General features: G+C 38.7%; 1 protein-coding gene across 1 annotated transcript; it reads right to left on the reverse strand.

The window, feature by feature from the left end:
* Window positions 1-966: 966 nt before the first annotated feature.
* On the reverse strand, window positions 967-22168 carry DDIAS (DNA damage induced apoptosis suppressor). The gene is given in 7 exon segments (XM_049780556.1): window positions 967-2784; window positions 2787-3500; window positions 4901-5018; window positions 11401-11562; window positions 20248-20373; window positions 21356-21408; window positions 21968-22168. Coding segments are annotated over 7 exon segments (3192 nt in total).
* Between the last annotated feature and the right edge of the window lie 939 nt (window positions 22169-23107).

Here is a 23107-nt window from a genome sequence, read left to right on the forward strand (position 1 = left end):
CAATTTTCGTTTAGTGGCATATTGAAACATTTTTCGGGATATACTAGGCATATAAGACAACCCATGATTTTCGGTTGACTTTTTTTTTGTTTCAAAAGTCGTCTTATACGCCGGAAAATACTGTATATATGTTTAATGTTCCCTTGGTAAACATTCTGATAAAACAGTTGAAAGGGGCGAGAGCAATAGCACAGTGGGTAGAGTATTGCTTTGCACATGGTCAAGCCTGGTTTGATTCCTGACATACCATATGGTTCTCTGAGCCTGCCAGAAATGATTTCTGAGTGCAGAACCAGGAGTAATGCTTGGGTGTCACTGGGTGTGGCCCCAAACCAAACAAAAAAGTTTATAACTTGTTTTTGTATGATACTTAATATAAGGTAGCAATAGCTTAAAGTTTGGTTTTAAAAATCACATAAAAAATTTCATACATCTGCATTCAAAAAATCATCTAAGAAATTTTTATAATAAAGGGTATTTGTATAATAGTAGCTGGCCTAGTAGGTGGTAGGCATTTTCTGATTTCAGTTATAGTAATGACTAGGTTTGGGAATTAGAGCTGGCCCCAGTTCCATCCCTGTGATTGCATAGGGTCTCCTCAACACTGCCAGGAGTGATTCCTGAATATAGAGCCACGTGTAATACTAAAACCAAACTAAAGCAGACTAAGTTTTGGATTATAAAAGCTTTATTTTGGAATATACATATACATTTAATAAATACTTTTCATAAGCATAATAACATTAAAGTACATTAATCAACAATGTAAGATAAAGTGCCAAACTGTAACAGAACAATACATGGAGAAACAAAGGCTTGATATCAGTTTAAAGGGCATAACAGCACCACTTTTCTATTCTTATTCCTGCTAAAAAAAAAAAAGACAAAAATACTTCCCATACCACTAGAAAAAGTTTTAAACTGATTTACCTTTACAAGTAAGCAATACATTTCAGCGACTTTTCACTAAAACAATTCAGGAGACCAAGCACTGTTCATTTCAGGCACTGAAAAAAGCCTCTTGTCCGAATATGGAAGACAATAGTTGACTTCTAAACAAGAATCGTGGCCCCAAATCGACTCTCTGGAAATCTTGCCTCCACTTATCATGTTAGAAGTCTTCTGTTTGGTAACTTTTATTTTAGTCACGGTCTTTAAACTTAACTTTTTCTTAATCAAACCTTTTTCAGCTCTTTGTCTGTCATATTTCACTTTCTTTTTTGGTAACTCTTTTTGATCAGAATTAAGAGGAGTAAAGCATCTTTTACCCAATGTTTGGCATCCAAACATTTCTGAAGAAAATGCTTTTTGTGTGGAAGGAGGAATGTATTCACTAAGGTCAATTGCAAGGCACCCAGTTGTAGAATTGTTGTTGAAAATCTCAGGTTGTATAAGAGAACCTTTAGATTTCTGCTTGGGTGATAAAATACTTTTTGAACAGCAGGGGGGAGTGTGTTGTATGTAATTTTCAGGGGAAATACTTGTTTTCCTGTAGTTAGTATCACAACCCATATAAAAGTCAGGCAACATTTTGGTAGTTTTTTTCATTCCATGAATTCTTGTTTGGTGGAATCCTGCAAGTGGAGTTGATTGTGAACAGGGAACAAAATCTTGACTATCTTCAAAATCACAGTCTGACTCTGAATGAAAGTAAGGTGGAGAAAAGTATGTTCTTGAGTACAAAGAGACAGACTTGTTTTGCGAAGACTTTAGTGAAGATTGACTGAAATTTCCAGAAAGTGGTTTCAGTGAAAATTCAGATTCCATATGACTATCTGTCAAAGACTTTTCCCACTGCAACAAAATATCCTGTGAATTTTGGGTAATTTCGGTTGCAATATCTATTTCTTTGGTATTATCTTCAAAGAGGTCAGCAGAAGCATCATAGCTACTTTCGTGACAATTCTGTGTTAAATTATTGCCAATTTGCTCACAAGGTATTTCTTTCAACCTATCTGTACTGCAAAGATCTTCTAAAGGATAAGTAAGTTTCCTGCAAATTGTAAAGTCACTTCGATCCTTCAGCCAAGTAAAATATTGTTTATTTTTTAAATCGCAAAGGTCAGATTTATCACTATACCTCTTAGAGCGCAAAGTTTTCAACTTTTTACTCATTTCTAAAAGTGATTTTTCTTCTTGTCCATTGAAATATTGGATATCAAGATAAGCATGGTCATTCTCTGAAGTACTGTTTATATGTGAAATTCCAGTTCTATGTGGTGGAATTTTGATACATTTAGAAATACCTGTTTTTCCTAAACCTTTTGAAGATGAAAATATAGTTGAGAGATAAGCATTTGGTAGAAAAAAGTCAGATATATCTCTGCTTTTAGAGACAGTTGCTGCTGTGTTGTTTGGTGGCGAATCTATCCGAATACTAGAACTCGGATTTGCTTCACAGTAGGAAAGGTTGTTATTTTTGCTAGAATTTGCTTTAGCTTGTGATAATCTTAAATCAACAGGAAGTGTATGCAAGGTTCTAGTGGTTCTTTGGGGAGTCACAGAAAACTTTTTGAAGTGTGCATGTAACTTATTAATGTCATTGTCTAGGTCAAAATTCCCACTACTGGCATTAGGTTTAGACAGAGCAATCTCATTTTCAGTAGCTGCCAGAAATTTGTTTAAGCTTTCAGAAAATGGCAGCTCATCCCAAATTTCATTGTCATAATTCTGGGAACCATGAGATATCTCTTCTTGTTTGAGTGATGAAGGTAGGTTATACACAGATCTCCCTTGAAAATTAAGGTGGGTATCTATATCCTGATGTTGGTGATACTGTTTGTTCAAAATAGGGAATATTTAATTTTAGTTTCTATTGTGCTGTGGGTTGATTTGGTGTTTCTTGTCTCCAGGGATCCTTGTATATTTAAAGGCAACAATTGAGAATTGGTAATCCCAATTCCATGACTGCTTTGAACTGTACTTGGCTGAAGAGCTTGTAAGTCTAGTGTTTCATTCAACTTTTGTGTTAAACCCTTCTTATCCATATATGAAATAAGGCTCCATGATCCTTGAATAGCACTAGAGTAGCCATCAGAATTAGTAGCCTTTGCAAAGGAGGGGCATTTTTTGTGCTTGTGATGAGTCCCAATAGCCCAGCTTGATTCCAAAACCTGAAAATCATTATCATCATCTGTTAGTTGTGAATTAATAGAAACAAGTTCCAAAGAAAGCTGCCAGGATCTTGAAAATACCTTGCTACTATGGTATCCAAAAAGACAAGAACTTTTGTCAGATCCATCTAGGTTGCTGGGATCACTATTTGAGTGTTCTAGAGCAAGTAAGTAGCTATTAGATGCGCAAGAGTCACAATGATGTTTTCCAAAATCTGAAAGCTGCAAAAGTTGATTGAAGTAGTCAATAACAGTAAAACCTGCAAGACTTGGGTCTGGAAGAAGAATCTGGCAAGCTACAAGTGCTTTAATTTCTTTATGTTGGTCAGAGAATGGCTTTCTGGAGTTACTGGAGTCTGAACCAGGTCCACACTGTTTTTCAAAATTCTGTCAAAAAAGTAAATGGATTTAATGAGAATAAAATTTTCTTAGCCTCTGAAATGTCAAAAAAAAGAGGAAAATGAGTAGACATTTAATTGTGGTCCCACTCTCATTACTTTCAGTTCCTCTATATAGAGTAGCAAATGTAAAAGGCATTATGCAATTCATGAATAAAGTACATCTGCCTTCTAAATTCTGGTTCTAATAATAATTAGTAACATTGGGACTTTGGAAAATTTCCAAATTGTAATTTTTTTCTCATTTTAAAAATCAGGATAAAATCGAAGGAGTCCATTAGCAATAAAACATAGAAAACAGCAATTCATAGCAAATAGTTACTGCCGAACAAATGGTAAGCTATTATACTTCTCACCCCATCCATAAATTTTTGAATTTAAGGGAATGCTAACTAATAAAAAGAAGAAAACAAATAGCTTAAAGATTTTAATAAAGCAAGGATCTGCAGCTCCTGCTTTCACATTTCCTTTGAGTTTTTCCTCTTGTGGAGGGGTTATTTTTTCCCCTTGAAAGTTCTCATTCTTGAACAATCAGAATTTCAATACACTCCCTTTAGTGTAAAGAAAAAGAAGGTCAAGAGGAACTACATTAAAGATTCCTAAATGAAGGACAGTGGACATACGTAAGATACTTTTTCTGATTATGACTGCCTTTTCTAGCTGTATTTCTTAGAGTGCTAATCAATGGGTAGCTCATTCCCTCTCTCTTTTTCTTTTTTTTGGGTCACACCTGACAGTGCTCAGGGGAGTTACTCCTGGCAGGCACGGGGGGACCATATGGGACGCTGGGATTCGAAACCAACCACCTTAGGTCCTGGGTCAGTTGCTTGCAAGGCAAACGCTGCTGTACTATCTCTCGGCCCCCATTTTCTCTCTTTTTTCAGTAAATTGAAACAGATTTTTTTTTTGAGTCACAGTTGGCTGTGTTCAGAACTTATTTTGGATGGGCTTGGGGGATCATATAGGATACCAGGAACTGAACCTGATTGGGTGCAAAACAAAGCAAGTTTAAGCTCACTGTAATACCGTTCTGGCACCTGAAAAACCTAGATATTTGGTAAGTACTTTACAAACACACCTCAATCAAAATTTGGAGGGTGACATAAATAACAAAACAAAAATATCTAGTAATTTCTGAATTGTAATCAACTTAGATCTTCTAAGTTTTAAAAGCATTTGAATTAGGCTATTCTTTCATTTGAGGAAGTTCTCACACACAGTGTCTGAACAGATCACCTAAAACCAAATTTACAGTTTAAAGTACTTTCAAAGACCTTCACAATTATGATTCCTAAATATCCTATTTTAGAAATTCAAACATTATACTGTAACATTGCATTTACTATGGCAATACTGACAGAATCCTAAAGAGAAAACTAATTTAATTACCGTCACTCCAAAAATAAAGCTCTGTCCAACAAAGGAAGTTTGAACTGCTTTAGTGAGTAGGTTCTGAGTTGCAGTCCAGTCCAGAGTTTTTTGAGTCCTACCAGGTTCCTGCAGGTAACTTGATTGGAAAGAAAATAAAAACATTTAGAGATAAACTGAAAAAAAACAACCCGGTTTTAGGAGTTAGCATTTTGTTTCATCACTGAGAATAACAAAAGAAAGAGAAGGCCATGTACCACAAACCAATGGCAAATGTTATTATCAATGGAGATAAATTAAAAGCCTTTCCCCAAAAATCTGGTATAAGACAGCTGCCGTCTCTCACCACTCCTATTCAACATAGTACTGGAAATACTTGCCATAGCGATTAGGTAAGAAAAAGATATTAAAGGCATCCAGATAGGTAAGGAAAAGTCAAGCTCAGACTTTTTGCAGATGACTTGATACTATATTTAGAAACCTTAAAGATTCCTGCCGAAAAGCTTCTAGTAACAATAGATTCATATAGCAAAGAGGCAGGCTACAAAATTAACATGCAAAAGTCAATGGTCCTTTTTATACACCAATAATGATAAAGAAGAAATGGACATTAAAAAAAAAATTCCCATTCACATTAGTGCCACACAAACTCAAATATCTTGGAGTAAACTAAAGAGGTGAAGGACCTATACAAAGGAAAACTACAAAAGCCTGCTTCAAGAAGTAAGAGAGGAAACAAGGAAATGGAGACACGATACCCTGCTCATAGATTGGCAGGTTTTAATATTATTAAAATGGCAATACTCCGCAAAGCTTTGCATGGGATTTAATGCAATCCCTCTAAAGATACTCATGATATTTTTCAAAGAAGTAGATCAAACACTCCTGAAATTCATTTGGAACAATAAACACCCACGAATAGGTAAAGCAATCCTTGGGAAAAGGAATAAGGAAGGTATTACTTTCCCCAATTTATAAAACTGTATTACAAAGCAATAGTTAATCAAAAACAGCATTGTATGGAATAAAGACAGATCCTCAGATCAGTGGAATAGACTTGAGTATTCAGAGTATGTTCCCCGGACATATAATCAATTAATCTTTGATAAAGGGGCAAGAAATCTAAAATGGAGTAAGAAAAGCCTCTTCAACAAGTGGTGTTGGCACAACTGGTTAGCCACTTGCAAAAAAGCAAACTCAGACCTCCATCTAACACATGCACAAAGATCAAATCCAAATGGATTAAAGATCTTGATATCAGGCATGAAACTATAAGATATATACAACATTACATAGGTAGAACACTCGAAGACATTGAGATGAAAGGCATCGTCAAGGAGGAAACAGGCACTGTCCCAAACAAGTGGAAGCAAAAAATAACAGATGGTACTATATTAAGGCTGAGAAGCTTCTGCACCTCAAAGGAAATTAGTGCTAGGATATCAAAAGCCACCCACAGAATGAGAGAAACTATTCACCCAATACACAACAGACAAAGGGCCTAATACAAAAAATATACAACGGAACTGACAGAACTTAATAAGAAAAAAACATATAGTCCCATAAAAAAAAATGGGGACAAGAAATTGAATAGACACTTCCTCAAAGAAGAAATACAAATGGCCAAAAGACACATGAAAAAAAAGTGTTTCACATCACTAATCATTAGGGAGATGCAAATAAAAACTACAATGAGGTAGCATCTCACACCACAGAGACTGCACACATCACAAAGAACAAGAACAATTAGTGCTGGCGGGGGCACGTGGAGAGAAAGGAACTCTTATTCACTGCTGGTGGGAATGCCATCTAGTCCAATCTTTATGGAACACTATATGAAGATGTCCTCAAAAAACTGAAAATTGAGGCTCCCCACATGATCCAAGCCATACCACTCCTAGGGGATATTACCCTAGGAACACAAAAATACAACTCAAAAATCCCTTCCTCACACCTAAATCATTGCAGCGCTATTTACAATAACCAGACAGGGAAACAACCAAGAAGCCCTTCAACAGATTGATGGCTAAAGAAACTGTGGCACATATACACTATGGAATATTATGCAGCTGTCAGGAGAGATGAAGTCATAAAATTTTTCTATATGTGGATGTACATGGAAATCTATTATTCTGAGTAAAAATAAGTCAGTAGGGAGAGAGATAGATACAGAACAGGTCTCACTGATCTATGGGGTTTTAAGAAAAAAATTAAAAACTTATTATAATAAGGCCCAGAGACAATAAAGTTAAGGGCCGGAAGGGCTGAAAGGACTGGCTCACAATTTAAAGCTTACCACAAAGAGTAGTGAATGCTGTTAGGGAAATAACTACACTAACAACTGGTATGACAAAGAATGAGAGAAGTAGAATGCCTGTCTTGAATACAGGCAGGGATGGGGGAAGAAGAAGGAATGGCACTGGTGGTGGGAATGTTGCACTGGTGAAGGGGGTATTCTGTTTATGACTAAAACCCAACTACAATTATGTTTGGTAATCATGGTGCTTAAAGATTTTATATATTAAAGAAATGAAAGTGAGCAATTAAAAATGTCTGATACTGGGCCCGGAGAGATAGCACAGCGGCGTTTTGCCTTGCAAGCAGCCGATCCAGGACCAAAGGTGGTTGGTTCGAATCCCCGGTGGTCCCATATGGTCCCCTGTGCCTGCCAGGAGCTATTTCTGAGCAGACAGCCAGGAGTAACCCCTGAGGCACTGCCGGGTGTGACCCAAAAACTAAAAAAAAAAAAAAAAAAAAAAATGTCTGATACTATTATGAAGATATGTTTGTAAAACCTAGAGCAGGGGTCTCAAACTCACGGCCCTGCAGGCCGTTTGTGGGCCTCTGTACAACATTTTGTGGGCCCTGCCCTAGAGGAATCTTTTTTGGTTTGTTTTGTTTTTAGTTGTTTGGGTCACACCCCCCCCAATGTTCAAGGCTTACTACTGACTTTGCACTCAAGGATCACCCCGACTTTGCCTCCTGTGGCCCCCAGGTAAATTGAGTTTGAGGACCCCTGACCTAGAGTCTGTAAAATATCAAAAATCTACAAATACTATAATTCAGAGGTTCTGTTTAATTATTCCAGATGATAGAAAAGACTATGTATGGTTAAAAAAAACATTTTAAAATACTAGTAACGCAGGGCCGGGAAGGTGGCGCTAGAGGTACGGTGTCTGCCTTGCAAGCACTAGTGTAGGACGGACCTGGGTTCGATCCGCCCGGCATCCCATATGGTTCCCCTAAGCCAAGGAGAGATTTCTGAGCGCATAGCCAGGGAGTAATCCCCTGAGCATCAAACGGGGTGTGGCCCAAAAACCAAAACAAAACAAAAAAAAAACTTAGTAACTGTATTCTTGTAAACACTAGCAAATGAGATATTTTTGTATGCAATAATTGTTGCAAAATGTATTTTCTTCCTCACCTTCTATCTTGAAACCAAATGTAATAGATTACAAACAAAAATTTGTTACATACTTCCTGATTCCAGTAATTTAGTAATCTGGGGCCGGGAGAGATAGCATGGAGGTAAGAGCGTTTGCCTTTCATGCAGAAGGTTGGTGGTTCGAATCCTCCGGCATCCCATATGGTCCCCCGAGCCTGCCAGGGAGCAATTTCTGAGCATAGAACCAGTAGTAACTCCTGAGTGCTGCTGGGTGTGACCCAAAAAACAAACAAAACAAATCCAGTATATTTAGTAATCAAAACATGTTTTTAACAAACACTTGCAATAAAGGGAATACACTAAATATTGACACCTCAAAAAAAAAAAAGATGGATGTCTACATAGCAATCAGGCCCATGATATTTTTGAAAGTAGTTCTGGGAGCAATGGTGAAATCTCCCATTTGTTTTAAAAGTAGAGCGAAAAGTTCCCTGGACTCTCCAGTACCCTAGCTATAACTTCTCTGATGTCCTTTTTGTCAAAATTGTTTTCTCTCAAACACAAGCCTACAAAAATTTCTGTCAAATAATTAGGGAAGGTACAAGTACATATGCACATCATTCTCAAGATAACTGGAACTGAAGAGATTATGCCAAGTGAGAGAAAATGACAAAATGCAAACTTCTAATAGGCAAAATAGTTCCCTAAAATAGCTTCTTCTGACAAGGGGTCCTGGACATTGTTGAGTACTAACACTCAGTTTGTACAAATAAAACTCTTGCTTGAAATTGCTTGAAATAATTTCACTTTCTCATTCTATATTTCTCTAATTTGAATTAAAGTTTTTTTTTTTTTTTTTTGATTTTGGGCCACACCAGGTGTTACTCAGGGGTTACTCCCTGACTATGTACTCAGAAATTGCTCCTGGCTTGGGGGATCCATATGGGATGCAGGGGATAGAACTGCAGTCTGTCGTCCTAGGTCAGACGCATGCAAGGCAAATGCCTTAACCGCTGCCACCACCGCTCTGGCCCCTTACTTGGAATGTAGATTTTTAAGAGTTATGTAATTACAGTAAGTTTGGTTAACTAAATAAAGCCTGGTTTAACTAATATAGCAAAAAGTGTTCCAGATATAAACATCTATCTCTCACATGCTTAATTTTAAATGAATTAATGATCTGAGCTTCATTATGACTACTCTGTATTACTTTAAAAATAGGTATTTTCTACAAATGGCCAAAAGCACATGAAAAAATGCTCCACATCACTAGTCAATCAGGGAGATACAAATCTAAACAGCTATGAGGTACCATCTCACACCACAGAGAATTGGCACAATCACAAAGAAGGAGAACAAGCAGTGCTGGTGGGGATGTGGAGAGAAAGGAACTCTTATTCACTGCTGATGGGAATGCCGTCTAGTCCAACCTTTATGGAAAGTAATATGGAGATTCTTCCAAAAACTGGAAATTGAACTCCCATATGATCCAGCTATACCACTCCTAGGAATATATGCTAGGAACAAAAGTACACAATACAAAAATCCCTTCCTCACACCTATATTCATTGCAGCATTATTTACAATAGCCAGACTCTGGAAACAACCAAGATGCCCTTCAACAGATGAATGGCTAAAGAAACTGTGGTACATATACACAATAAACTATTATGCAGCTGTCAGGAGAGATGAAGTCATAAAGTTTTCCTATACATGGATGTACATGGAATCTATTATGCTGAGTGAAATAAGCTAGAGGAAGAGAGATAGATGCAGAATAGTTTCACTCAGCTGTGGGTTTTAAGAAAAATATAAGACATTCTTGCAATAATTTTCAGAGACAAAAGAAAGGAGGGCTGGAAGTTCCAGCTCACTACAGGAAGCTCACCATGAAGAGTGATGAGTGCAGTTAAAGAAATAATTACATTGAGAACTATCATAGCAATGCAAATGAATGAGGGAAGTAGAAAGCCTGTCTAGAGTACAGGCGGGGAATGGGGTGGGGAAAGAGGGGAGATTTGGGACATTAGCCATGGGAAATGCTGCACTGGTGAAAGGGGGGTGATTTTTACATGACTGAATCCCAACCACAATCATGTTTGTAATCAAGGTAATTTTTTTTGTTTTTTTGTTTTTTGGGCCACACACTGGTAATGCTCAGGGGTTACTCCTGGCTATGCACTTAGAAGTCGCTCAGGCTTGGGGGACCATATAAGATGCCGGGGGATCGAACCGTGATCCATCCTAGGCTAGCACTGCCAAGGCTGACACCTTACCTCTAGCGCCACCATGCTGGCCCCAATCAAGGTGTTTAAATAAAAAAAAAAATTTTTTTTTTTGGTTTTTCAGGCACACCCCGTTAGATGCTCAGGGGTACTCCTAGCTACGCGCTCAGAAATTGCCCCTGGCTTGGGGGGACCATATGGGACGCCGGGGGGATCGAAACCGTGGGTCCTTTCCTTGGCTAGCGCTTGCAAGGCAGACACCTTACCTCTAGCGCCACCTCGCCGGCCCCTAAATAAAAATTTTAATTAAAAAATAGGTTATTTCCATGGATGAATCGGGAGAGTACTATGCTAAGTGAGATGAATCAGCGGCAACGGGGACAGACAACTCACTGAATGATTTTATACATATGGCGGATATAAAAGATATATAATACTACATGGCAATAAGAAATGAAGATGCAGGAGACCTGGTCTTTAGTAGGCAGCTTACCACTGTGGGTGAAGGCAATAGATCAGGAAGGGGACCTCTACAACAATGATAGAGGGAAGTGTTCATTCTGGACTAAGGTCCTAGGATATTGAAAGGGGGTAAAGTGATAATGTATGATACTCTATTAGTAACAGTACTGTAAATGACTGTGCCTAATAGGGAAAAGTAAAAGAAGTTCTTATCATAGAGATAGGACTGGGGAATAGGAGGGAACTGGGCACACTGGTGAAGAGATTGGTTGTTGGAATATTGTACACCTGAAAATCATCAATAACTTTATAACCTTCGTAATTCACAGTGATTCAATAAAACACACACACACACACACACACACACACACACACACACACACACATGTATCTTCAAATTCTACTGATATACCAAGTAGTTAGGGAAAAGGAGGCTTTAAATATCCTACCTGTGCAAATCAGTAGCTGTAAGACCAAAAAATCTGTCCAGGCAGCTTCCAAATACAGTGATGTCAAATAATCTGTTTGATTCAGCAACTTTTAAGGAAAGTCTGTATCTGAATCTGACATTTTCAATTTCATCAGTAGAGCCACATTTTTGGACAAGTAGACTCTGGAAAAATGGGGAATAAGGTATAGATGTTGACTAAATTTTTTATATAATAAAAATGTTGATGACATGTAATATTTAGCACACAAATATATATCTGCGAGAAGGTGCAGGTCCCCTCTCCGGCCACCTTTCCCAACGGCGACAATGTTCATTCAGCATATAAATATTTTTATATGGGCCCGGAGAGATAGCACAGCGGCGTTTGCCTTGCAAGCAGCCGATCCAGGACCAAAGGTGGTTGGTTCGAGATCCCCGGTGTCCCATATGGTCCCCCCCCGTGCCTTGCCAGGAGCTAATTCCTGAGCATGTCAGGAGTAATCCCTGAGCAAATGCCGGGTGTTGTCCCAAAAAATCAAAATATATAGTATATATATATATTTTTATATCTTATATTCTAAAACTATTTCAGACCAACCTCTTGATTTTTTCTTTCCATAAGGACTGCCTATAAGTATTAAAGTATTAAGTAACATAATCATAATATGATTGTAAGTTAAGTTCTGCATAATGGCAGAAAATGAATAGCAATGTGTGTAAGACTGGGTTGAGGAAGGTAAATTTATCATTAACAGGTGGAGGTATTTACACTCTGGGAAATTAAATATGAAAAAGGTATATCACCAGAAGTTTTGGAATTCAACATCTACTGTTAACAGAACTAATACTACCAAAACAGTTAATAAATACTGATATACAAAGTAATCTATGCAATGTTCTCGACCATTATAACTTTAAGTATAGCCAAAAACTGTTCTATTAAAATTTACATACTAGGGGGCGGCGCGGTGGTGCTAGACGTAAGGTGCCTGCCTTGCCAGCGCTAGCCTAGGAACAGACATCGGTTCGATCCCCCGGCGTCCCATATGGTCCCCCCAAGCCAGGAGTGACTTTTGTGCGCATAGCCAGGAGTAACCTCTGAGCATTACTGGGCGTAGGCCCAAAAACCAAAAAAAAAAAAAAAATTACATATTAAGGTGTGACTCTACAATTAAGTGGCAGCTATTAGTTCTTGGGAAAGTTACTAAAACCTTTAAATTTCTACTTTTATCTGAAATTCAAAATTAAAAGGACGATAAAATGAAACAAAAATAATCTAGTACCAGATCTTGTCAAATCCATTTCCTTCAGAATTAGTGTCAAATATTATTATCAGTCACTTCAACTTAATGTTTTCTTCTTTTTGAGTTGTTTGTAATCTCCTAACTCTAATATCCATCTGAAAGATGGTCCTAAGTTGGCAAAGTGACCCCTTAAAACAATGGTGGCAATAGTTAATTCCAGGACTTCATTTTTTTGTCATGTTGCTAAAGGTCAAGTTTAAGAAATATTGGTAGAAATGCAAACAGAAATGGTCATAGCTGGGGTCAGAGACATATATAGCAAGTAAAGAGTTCATCTTGCAGATGTCAGACCTGGGCTCACTGGCAACTGATACCGGCTCCCCCAACTCAGCCAGAAGTGATCCCAGAGCAGAGACAGGAGGAAGCAATGAGCATATATCTGGGTGTGGCCACTAAGCCAAACAAAACCCAAATGAAACCAGAAACAAAACACTCCAAAACAAAAAATCCAAACCAAACAAATCCAAAACAGTTATGTAAATTTGGTTGCTATCAGATAACCACTAGGGGGAGTCTGAAATCCATGGTTCCCAAGGAGCTTGAGCTTATTAATCCAACATATTAAGCATTTGATTCCCCTCTCGAATACAGGCAGGGGTGGGGAAGGAGGAGGGGGGCATTGGTGGGTGGAATGTTGCACTGGTGATGGGGGGTGTTCTGTTTATGACTGAAACCCAACTACAATCCATGCTTGTAATCATGGTGCTTAAATAAAGACTTTATATTAAAAAAAATTGATACCCCATTATTAGACCTGGGGCCAATGCTTTTTGCCTATACTGAGGGATGGATAAGTTTACAGCACATTCATATAATCTTACTCAAATATATTGTTGTTTTATGTGATAGTTTGGTCAAGGCTAAATTGAAGACAGTTGGCATTAAGGGGGCTAAAAACTTCAGTAATACCAAGCTCTAGTGAAATGAAAAATGGTTTTAAAATATATCAGAATTTTATAAAATGTCATGTATTAGCAATTAAATATTTTTTTAATTTTGGGTCACATTTGGCAATACTCAGAGGTTACTCCTGGTGCTGCACTCAGAAATCTAATCTGGCAGGCTCAGGAGACCATATGGGATGCTAAGGATAAAACCTGGGTTGGCCACATGTAAGGCAAATACCCTATCTGCTATGCTATTGCTCTGGTTCCCAATTCATTCATTTCTAGTGTAAAATCGTTAGCAAATATTAGGTTAATATGCACCAGTATGTTGCAGTCAAATATTCTTAGCACATTGTTTCATTCTGGTATGTAAACAGACCCTTATCCCAGTTCACAATGGATAAACTGAAATGAATTTTTGTCCAAGGCAACAGTGAATTTATGACTTAAATCCAAGGTTTTACATTCTTTTTTTTTTTGGTTTTTGGGCCACACCCGGCAGTGCTCAGTGGTTACTCCTGGCTGTCTGCTCAGAAATAGCTCCTGGCAGGCACGGGGGACCATATGGGACACCGGGATTTGAAACAACCACCTTTGGTCCTGGATCGGCTGCTTGCAAGGCAAACACCACTGTGCTATCTCTCCGGGCCCAGGTTTTACATTCTTAGCTTGGAGTTCTTTTTTTTTTTTTTTTTCTTTCTTGGAGCCACACCGAGTAGAGCTCAGGGTTATTCTTGGCTTTGCACCTAGAGGTGCTTGGGGGACCATATGGGATCCTGGGGATAAAATCTGGATTGATTCCATGCGAGGTAAAACTCACCTGCTGCATTATTGCTCAGGCCCCAGCTTTGAGTTACTTTATGTTACCTTTCAAGTACAATATAGTTAATAGTGAAATATTTTGCAAACGAGAAATACAAGTTTTTTTATTTAAACGGGAAGTACAATTTAATATTTACTAGATCCATTAGTATCAATGCACATTCACATTAAATTATATATACCTTTAGAGATGGATGATATGGTGTAATAGTATATTCTTAGCATGTGTGAATCAGGTTATGAGTTCAATACCCAGCATCACTTTGTCCAATAAATTAGACATTCTTTTATATAATATCTATGTATTTTAGAGAAAAGACTGGCATAATATTGAGCTTTCCAAATTTCAATATGCATACACTGTATGGGACTCTTGATATAATGAAGGTTTTTGATGTAATGAATCTGAAACAAAGCCCAAGAGTTTCCTTTTCTATAAGTTCTCAGGTGAGGCCATTGTAACTGTTCTTCAGGTAATACCTAGAGAAGCAAGAATAGCAGTAGCCCATTCAAATCAGTCAGCTGAGTTAATTTGCAGAGCAACCCATTTTGTCATTTGTGATAAAATAGCAGTTTTTTACAATTTCTAATTAAAAAGACAAATTCAGATGAAAGTAAAAATTAAAAATTAAAAGATGAGAAACTTAAAAACATTTATTCCTTAAAATGACAATGGCTAAAACCCCCCCCCCCATTTTTGCAAAAAAAATATGTATTCCAAAAATCAGCAAGGACAGTGCCTTTTTCTTTTACACTTTACAAATATTTTAAAAGTTTGGCTTACTTGTCCGGAGCCTGTAGTTGTTTCCATAATAGTATGCTTCAAGGGTGGAGAAACACTGTATCTCTTAGACCACGGGAATTCCCTTTCTAATTTCCCCAATAATTACTGTGCCTATGCAAAAAAAAAAAAGGCACAAAACTGTGCCACACCAGCCCTCCTCCACTTATTTTCTTTTTTCTTTGTTGTCGTTTATTGTGGTTGTTGTCTATTTTGTCATTGCTTCTTCTTTTTTTCCTTTTTCTTCTTTTAAATTGATATTGATAGTTCCTAGATGGACTCCTCCCAGTTTTTTCCCCAACAGAACCACAGAATTGAATCATCTTGTTCTGCCTCATAAATTGAGGGGTTGGATTGGGGGTGAAGTGGACGGTACCAGGAGCAGTCACATGCACATTGCTTGGAAATAAATAATGATCAGGCCAAACCCAAAGTCAATGACAACAGAATCAAGATCTAGGAAAATACAGGTTCTTGTTTGGAACAGGGTTAAAGGGAGGTCAATACTAGTGGTGGGAATTGCCCTAATTCACCGTCCCTATGTACCTTATATATAACTGTGAAAGACTGAATAGTTAGAACAAACAGACTAAAATCAAAAGTTGAAGGACAATCATCCAAGCAAACAACTCCCTTAAAAAAGCTGTAGTGGCCATATTAATATCAGATGACACAAACTTTAGACTGAGAAAAGTTATAAGGGACAAAGATGGACATGTCGTGATAAGGAAGAAATGACATTTCTAAACATTCACACACCCAATGAGGGACCAGAAAAAGTCAATACAATTATTGATGTATCTGAAAGAAGACATTAGTAGCAACACAATAATAGTGGCTACCATGACATTCTTCAATGAAGTGGATCAAATAGTCCTGAAATTAATTTGGAACAATAAACGCCCAAGAATAGCTAAAGTAACCCTAAGAAAAAGAAGATGGGAGGCATCATTTTCCACAGTTTTAAATTGTATTACAAGGCAATAGTCATGGGGCCGGAACAGTGGTGCAAGCGGTAGAGTGTATGCTTTGCATGCACTAAGCTAGGATGGACCACAGTTCGATCTCCTGGCATCCTATATGATTCCCCTAGCCAGGAGTAACCCCTATATGTCACCAGGTGAGGCCCCAAAACAAAAACATAAAAACAAACAAACAAACAAAGCAATAGTCATTAAACAGCATGGTACTGGAAAAAAGACAGACCCTCAAATCAGTGGAATAGATGAGTTTTCAGAGAATGTTACCCAGACATACGTTCAATTAATCTTTGATAAAGAGGCAAGAAACACAAGAGATGGAGCAAGGAAAGCCTCTTCAACAAGTGATGGTGGGACAACTGGTCAGCCACATGCAAAAAAGCGAACTTGGACCTCCACCTAACAACCATGCACAAAGGTCAAATCCAAATGGATTAAAGACCTTGATGTCAGAACTGGAACCATAAGGTATATAGAAGGACACATAGGTAAAACATTACATGACATTGAAACTAAAGGCATTTTCAAGGAGGAAACAGCATGGCCCAAACAAGTGGAAGCAGAGATAAACAGCTGGGACTATATTAAGCTGAGAAGCTTCTGCAGCTCAAAGAAAAGTGTTTAGTATACAAAGGCCACCCACAGAATGGGTGAAACTATTCACCTAATACCCATCAGATAAGGGACTAATATCTAAGATATACAAGGTTCTGACAAACCTTAACAAGAGGGCCCGGAAAAAGGCGTTTGCTTTGCAAGCAACCGATCCAGGACTTAAGGTGGTTGGTTCAAATCCCGGTGTCCCATATGGTCCCCCCAAGCCTGCCAGGAGCTCTTTCTGAGCAGACAGCCAGGAGTAAAACCCTGAGCACCGCTGGGTGTGGCCCCCCCAAAAAAACCCAAAAAACTTAACAAGAAAAAACATCTGGGGCAAAGGGTAAGGCTTGCCTGCGCTAGCCTAGGATGGACCATGGTTCAATCCCCTGGTATCCCATATGGTCCCCCAAGCCAGGAGCGATTTCTGAGCACACTACCAGGAGTAGCTCCTGAGTATTACTGGGTGTGACCCAAAAACCAAAACCAAAACCAAACCAAAACAAAAAAAAATCAAACCTCATCAAAAAAATGGGGAGAAGAAATGAACTGATAATTCCTCAAAGAAATACAAATGGCCAAAAGGCACATGGAAAAATATTCTACATCACTAATCATCAAGGAGATGCAAATCAAAACAACAATGAGGTACCATCACACAACAGAGACTGGCATTTATTACAAAGAACAAGAACAATCTATGCTGGTGGGGATTTGGGGAGAAAGGAACTCTCATTCACTGCTGATGGGAATATTGTCTAGTCCAGCCTTTATGGAAAACTATATGGAGATTCTTCAAAAAAAACTGAAAATTGAGCTCCCATATGATCCAGCTATACCACTCCTAGGGATCTACCCTAGGAACACAAAAACACAATACAAAAAATTCCTTCCTCATACCTATGTTCATTGCACCGCTATTTACAATAACCAGACTCTGGAAACAACCCAGATGCCCAACAACAGATGAGTGACTAAAGAAACTATGGTACATATACACAATGGAATACTCTGCAACCGTCAGGAAAAATGAAGTCATGAAATTTTCCTATACGTGGGTGTACATAGAATCTATTATGCTGAATGAAATAAGTTAGAGGGAGAGAGATAGACACAGAATAGTCTCACTCATCTATGGGATTTAAGAAAAATTAAAGACATTGTTTTAGTAATACATAGAGACAATAGAGATGAGGGCTGGAAGAATCGGCCCATGGTACAAAGCTTACCAAAAAGAACAGTGAGTTCAGTTAGAGAAATAACTACATTATCAACTATCATGACAATGGTAGTGAGTGAGAGAAAAAGGATGCCTGTTTTGAATACAGACATGAGGTGGAGAGGAGGAAAATAGGGGACACTGATAGTGGGAATATTGCACTGTGAAGGGGAGTATCTTTTATTATGACTGAAACCCAACTACAAACATGTTTGTAATCATGGTGCTTAAATAAAGGTATTAATTAAGAAAAAAAAAAACAACTTTTTATCAGAGGAGATTAAAAAAGAATCAGGAAGAGAAGTTTTAAAAAAAAACAAAAGTTGGGTTTTAAGTAAAGAGATTAATGTCTCAAACAGGGTCTTCTTTTAGAATTTACAAATTAATAGTTGAGAGAATGCTTAAAATACAGTGATAACTACTTAGAGGCTGTCTTAATAGTGTCACTGTGAGTTTTAATTTAGTGCTAATTGGAAGAAAAGATAAATTAAGAATTCTGGCTTACTACTGTTAGTTACACAGGACTAGGTTTACTAACTGTATCTTTCTGTAGATATAAAGACTGTGTTTCGTGGCCGGTGAGGTGGTGCTAGAGGTAAGGTGTCTGCCTTGCAAGTACAAGCCAAGGAAGGACCGAGGTTTGATCCCCCGGCATCCCATATGGTCCCCCCAAGCCAGGGGCGATTTCTGAGCGCTTAGCCAGGAGTAAACCCTGAGCATCAAACGGGTGTGGCCCAAAAAACAAAACAAAACAAAACAAAACAAAACAAAGACTCTAAAACTTTTCAACCCTTGGCTGGAGAGATAGCATGGAGGTAGGGTGTTTGCCTTGTATGCAGAAGGAAGGCTGTTCAAACCCCAGCATCCCATATGGTCCCAGTGCCTGCTAGGGGCGATTTCTGAGTGCAGAGCCAGGAGTAACCCCTGAGCACTGGCGGGTATGACCCAAAAACAAAAACAAACAAACAAACAAAAAATTTCAACCCTAACCACTAACTACAATTTATGATCATCAGACATTTAAGCATTTAAGAGAACTTGGTCTTGGGGCCGATGAAGTGGCGCTAGATAGAGGTAAGGTGTCTGCCTTGCAAACACTAGCCAAGGAAGGACCAAGGTTTGATCCCCCGGCGTCCCATATGGTCCCCCCAAGCCAGGGCAATTTCTGAGCGCTTAGCCAGGAGTAACCCCTGAGCATCAAACAGGTGTGGCCCGAAAAACCAAAAAAAAGAAAGAAAAAAAAAAAAGAGTATTTGGTCTCCACTTGAACACCATAATGTGTCAGGCATTGTTCTAGATGTCTAAGATTCCAGAGTCTACTGTAAAAATACCTTTCATCCTTAGGAATTTTATTTGGAAGAATAATCAGAGGACCATGCAAAGGTAAAAAAAAGAAAAACATAAAACAAAAAACTCCCAAGGATTACTACTTCAAGGGATATCTCAGAAATGAGCTATTTATTTTGGAGGAGGGTGGCTTTTGAAACTCACTTGTTAGTGCTCAGGGCTCTATATAATCAGGGGCTGCTAAGCGCGGTGATCAGGGAACTATATGTCATGCCAGGAATTGAACCAGGATTGGCAAAGGCAACACAAGCATAGTACGCCTTGTAATACATCTTTTGTCTTTAAGGTTTAAAAAAAAATTCCCCCCTCCCCCCAAATTTTTTTTTAATGTTTAAACCACTCCCTGTAGTGCTCAGGGGTTATTCTTGTCTCTACACTAAGAGATTACTCCTGATGGGTTTCAGGGACTATATGAGGTAAACGGGATTAAAGCTAGGTCAGGATGGGCAAGACAAGAGTACTGCCCACTGTACTATCTCTATTGCTCTTGGCTCTTGAGTTCTATATTTTGTTTTCAAAGCATTGTAGATTTGGAAACATCCCTCAAGTAATAGGACAAGATCAGCCAATTCTATTATATGATTATATCACTGGCACCATAAAAAGAAGAAATAAAGAAAATAAATATAAAAAGGGAAAATGGAGTTATAGAAGAGTCAAGGAATCAAGATATTATCAGTTATGTCCTAATATGATAATTCTTTTGTTTTGGTTTTTGGGTCACACCCGGCAGCACTCAGGGGTTACTCTTGGCTTTACACTCAGAAATCGTCCCTGGCAGGCACAGGGGGCCATATGGGGTGCCAGGATTCGAACCACCGTCCTTCTGCATGCAAGGCAAATGCCTTACCTCCATGTTATCTTTCTGGCCCCTGGTATGATAAATTTAATCCTACCTAACTTGTCTTTATGTGTACATGTTTCATTCTTACCTTCTGGAGACTACGATTATCCGAGAGAGGCATTTCTGACATGAAGGGTATAAAAAACTTGAATTTTGGAGAGCAAGAACTGAGGCAAGAATAAACTTTCTTCTGGTCATATGTTCACACTGTAACCTATAAAACAAAAGTCAATGGGATGAATAGTAAATCATTAATTTAATAGTAAATCTTTAATTTTTTATGAAAACTACCTCCTTTGTAAACTTTGTAAAATTAAGGGTGCCTACTTGTAGTCACAATGTACTAGGAAACTTAAAATTTTGGTCAAAGAAAACAGGAAGTCATACAATTTGCTGATCCATGGTGAATATGGAGAGTATCGTGCTAAGTTAAACTGAAACAGAGGAAGAGGAATAGACATAGCATGATTTCATTTACATGTGGAATATAAAGAAACATAGTATGAAGTTTGTCCTTAATAGGAAGCTTGCCACTGTGGGGGAGGGGAAGAGGTGGGATAGGTCAGGGAAATGACTACCAAGAATGAAAGAAAAGTGATTACTGTGGCTAGGTGCTGAAAGAAGGTAAAAATGACATATATAATAGACTATTATATCAGAATTAGTATTGTAAATCACAGTATTTAAAGCCCCTAAAAGGGAGGAAAAAAAAGAAAAAAAAAATGTGCCTGCCATGGAGGCAGGCCAGAGGGTGGAGAAAAACTGAGGACACTGGTAGAGGGAAGGGGACATTGGTAATGGAATTTGTATTGGAACACTGTAAACCTAAAACTCAATCATAAATGACTGTATCTCTGATTTATGGTGATTTAAGAGAAAAAGAAGATTAAAAACTGATTAGGTTGGGCTGGAGGAGCTATGGGGCTTGTCTTGCATTCTGACTGGTTCAAATCACTATCACTGTATCTGGAGAGGCAGAAAACAGCTCCTGAACACTGCTGAGTGTAACCCATAATACCCCCAATCCCAAAATAAAAGCTAGGTCAAAAAAGTATGCTTTTCATGTGTAGACCCTGGGTCATCTCCTAGAACCACTTGGGCCCATCAGCACTGCTTGAGATGATCCCTTCAAAAAACTAGACAAGGGTTAGAGCAGTAGTAGAGTGAATATGGTGTTTTCCTGGCATATGGCTGACCTGTGTTCAATCTCTAGTGTGGGCTGTAGCCCATGCGGTCCGAGAAAAAGTATCTACACGAACAAAAATATATTTAAACTTGTCAAAATCTGAGTAATGAGTTACATCAGTTTGCCACAAGACACAAGCCTTAAAGCCATAGGAATGAACCCCAGGAAGCTGTATAGCTGGTATTTACAAAAAAAAGGAAAATAAGAATTACAGGTTTTTAAAGTAGCTTTAATGCCTTTGATAGGAACTGTAGGAAACCGGGTTTGTAAGCATTTCCAGTTTATTGGGTTAACCTAAGAAAACCTTGGGCATTTGCGTACTCTTGACCATAGGCTACAGCAATTTGAGAATTGATTATCTTATGACAAAAAGCCAGGAAGGCTCTGATCACTTTGTAATTGAAACACAAAAAGTAGAAAGCTTCTGCCTGCAACAAAGTTTGTGCTTGCATCATAAGGGGAGTTATGGGATTATTATCCAATTTAGTAAAGGTGAAAGGTAAATTTGGCAGCAAATTAGCAATATATAGAGAAACTGTATCCAAATTCATAGGGGATTTGATTAATGTTAATGCCATATTGACTGCTAAGAGCACTTTAAATTGTGCTGGCCAGTCACTACCCTGAAAATATGCCTTGGATGTTTATCCTGATAAACAATGACTGCCACGCCCCCTTTTCCAACATCAGTGAACACATTAATGCGGTCCTTGAGGGGGTCTGGGCCAAAGAGGGTAGGAGGGGACCAGGCGAGCCTGGCAAAGACTGGAATCCATTTACTAGGTCCATAATGGCGTTCAACAATGCCATTATATACTTCCATAGCAATGGCTACCTTTGCGCAATTGTTTTGCAGCCATTGCTATCTCTCTGGCCCCACCCAATAGCTTTTGATATTCATACAATGATATGGTTTGAAAGAACGTTGAAGCTTCATGAGGAAAGCCAATCCCAGATTTAATTGAGTTTCCAAGATTTAAAGGGTGAGACCCATTGAAATTTATCCTAAGATATATTAAGGTGGTCTATATTTAGAAGATCTTGAAGCTGCTGAAAGGCATTTTCAAACTCCCCTACTTCTTATCTTCCTGCCTGACTATGGGGAATTCACTTCATAAAGATGAATACCCCACACTTAAAGCCCTTCGGTATCTCCTTTGGGCAAATGGATTAATTATATCTGATGAAGGAGCCAATACTCTATGGGGGCTGGTCCTTTAAGTTGCCCCTGGTGCCCCAGCTGGAATTCTCTTCACAAAGAATACTTTGGAGGCAGTTGAAAAGGCAGCTAGGGGCATGGAACAGGATAAGAAAGAAGGTGGCATTAGAGGAAAGGTGTCTGCCTTGCAAGTGCTAGCGTAGGTCGGACCACGGTTCGGTTCGATCCCCCGTGCCCCATATAGTCCCCCCAAGCCGGGAGCGATTTCTGAGCGCATAGCCAGGAGTAACCTCTGAGCATCAAACGGGTGTGGCCCCCCCAAAAAATTTACACCCTCGGCAGGATTCTACACCATCTTGTCAGCCCTACAGGCCTATTCTCGGGGCCTAAGGAGCAATTAATACCAAAAGGTTAACAGAGCAAAGGTTGCTTGGAGGTACCTACCAGCCCTGGAAGCTAATGTAACTCCAGATTTTAATCAGGACTTAGAGGACCAGGTTGTGCAGGACATTTTTGGGGGAGGGATTGTGCACCTGCCAATCAAGTGGCCTCTGGCCACTCCTTGGCGGCCCCTTCAAGATCTATAATCCCTTTACAACAAAT

This window comes from Suncus etruscus, chromosome 9, assembly GCF_024139225.1.
Source record: "Suncus etruscus isolate mSunEtr1 chromosome 9, mSunEtr1.pri.cur, whole genome shotgun sequence".
NCBI classification, from domain to species: Eukaryota; Metazoa; Chordata; class Mammalia; order Eulipotyphla; family Soricidae; genus Suncus; species Suncus etruscus.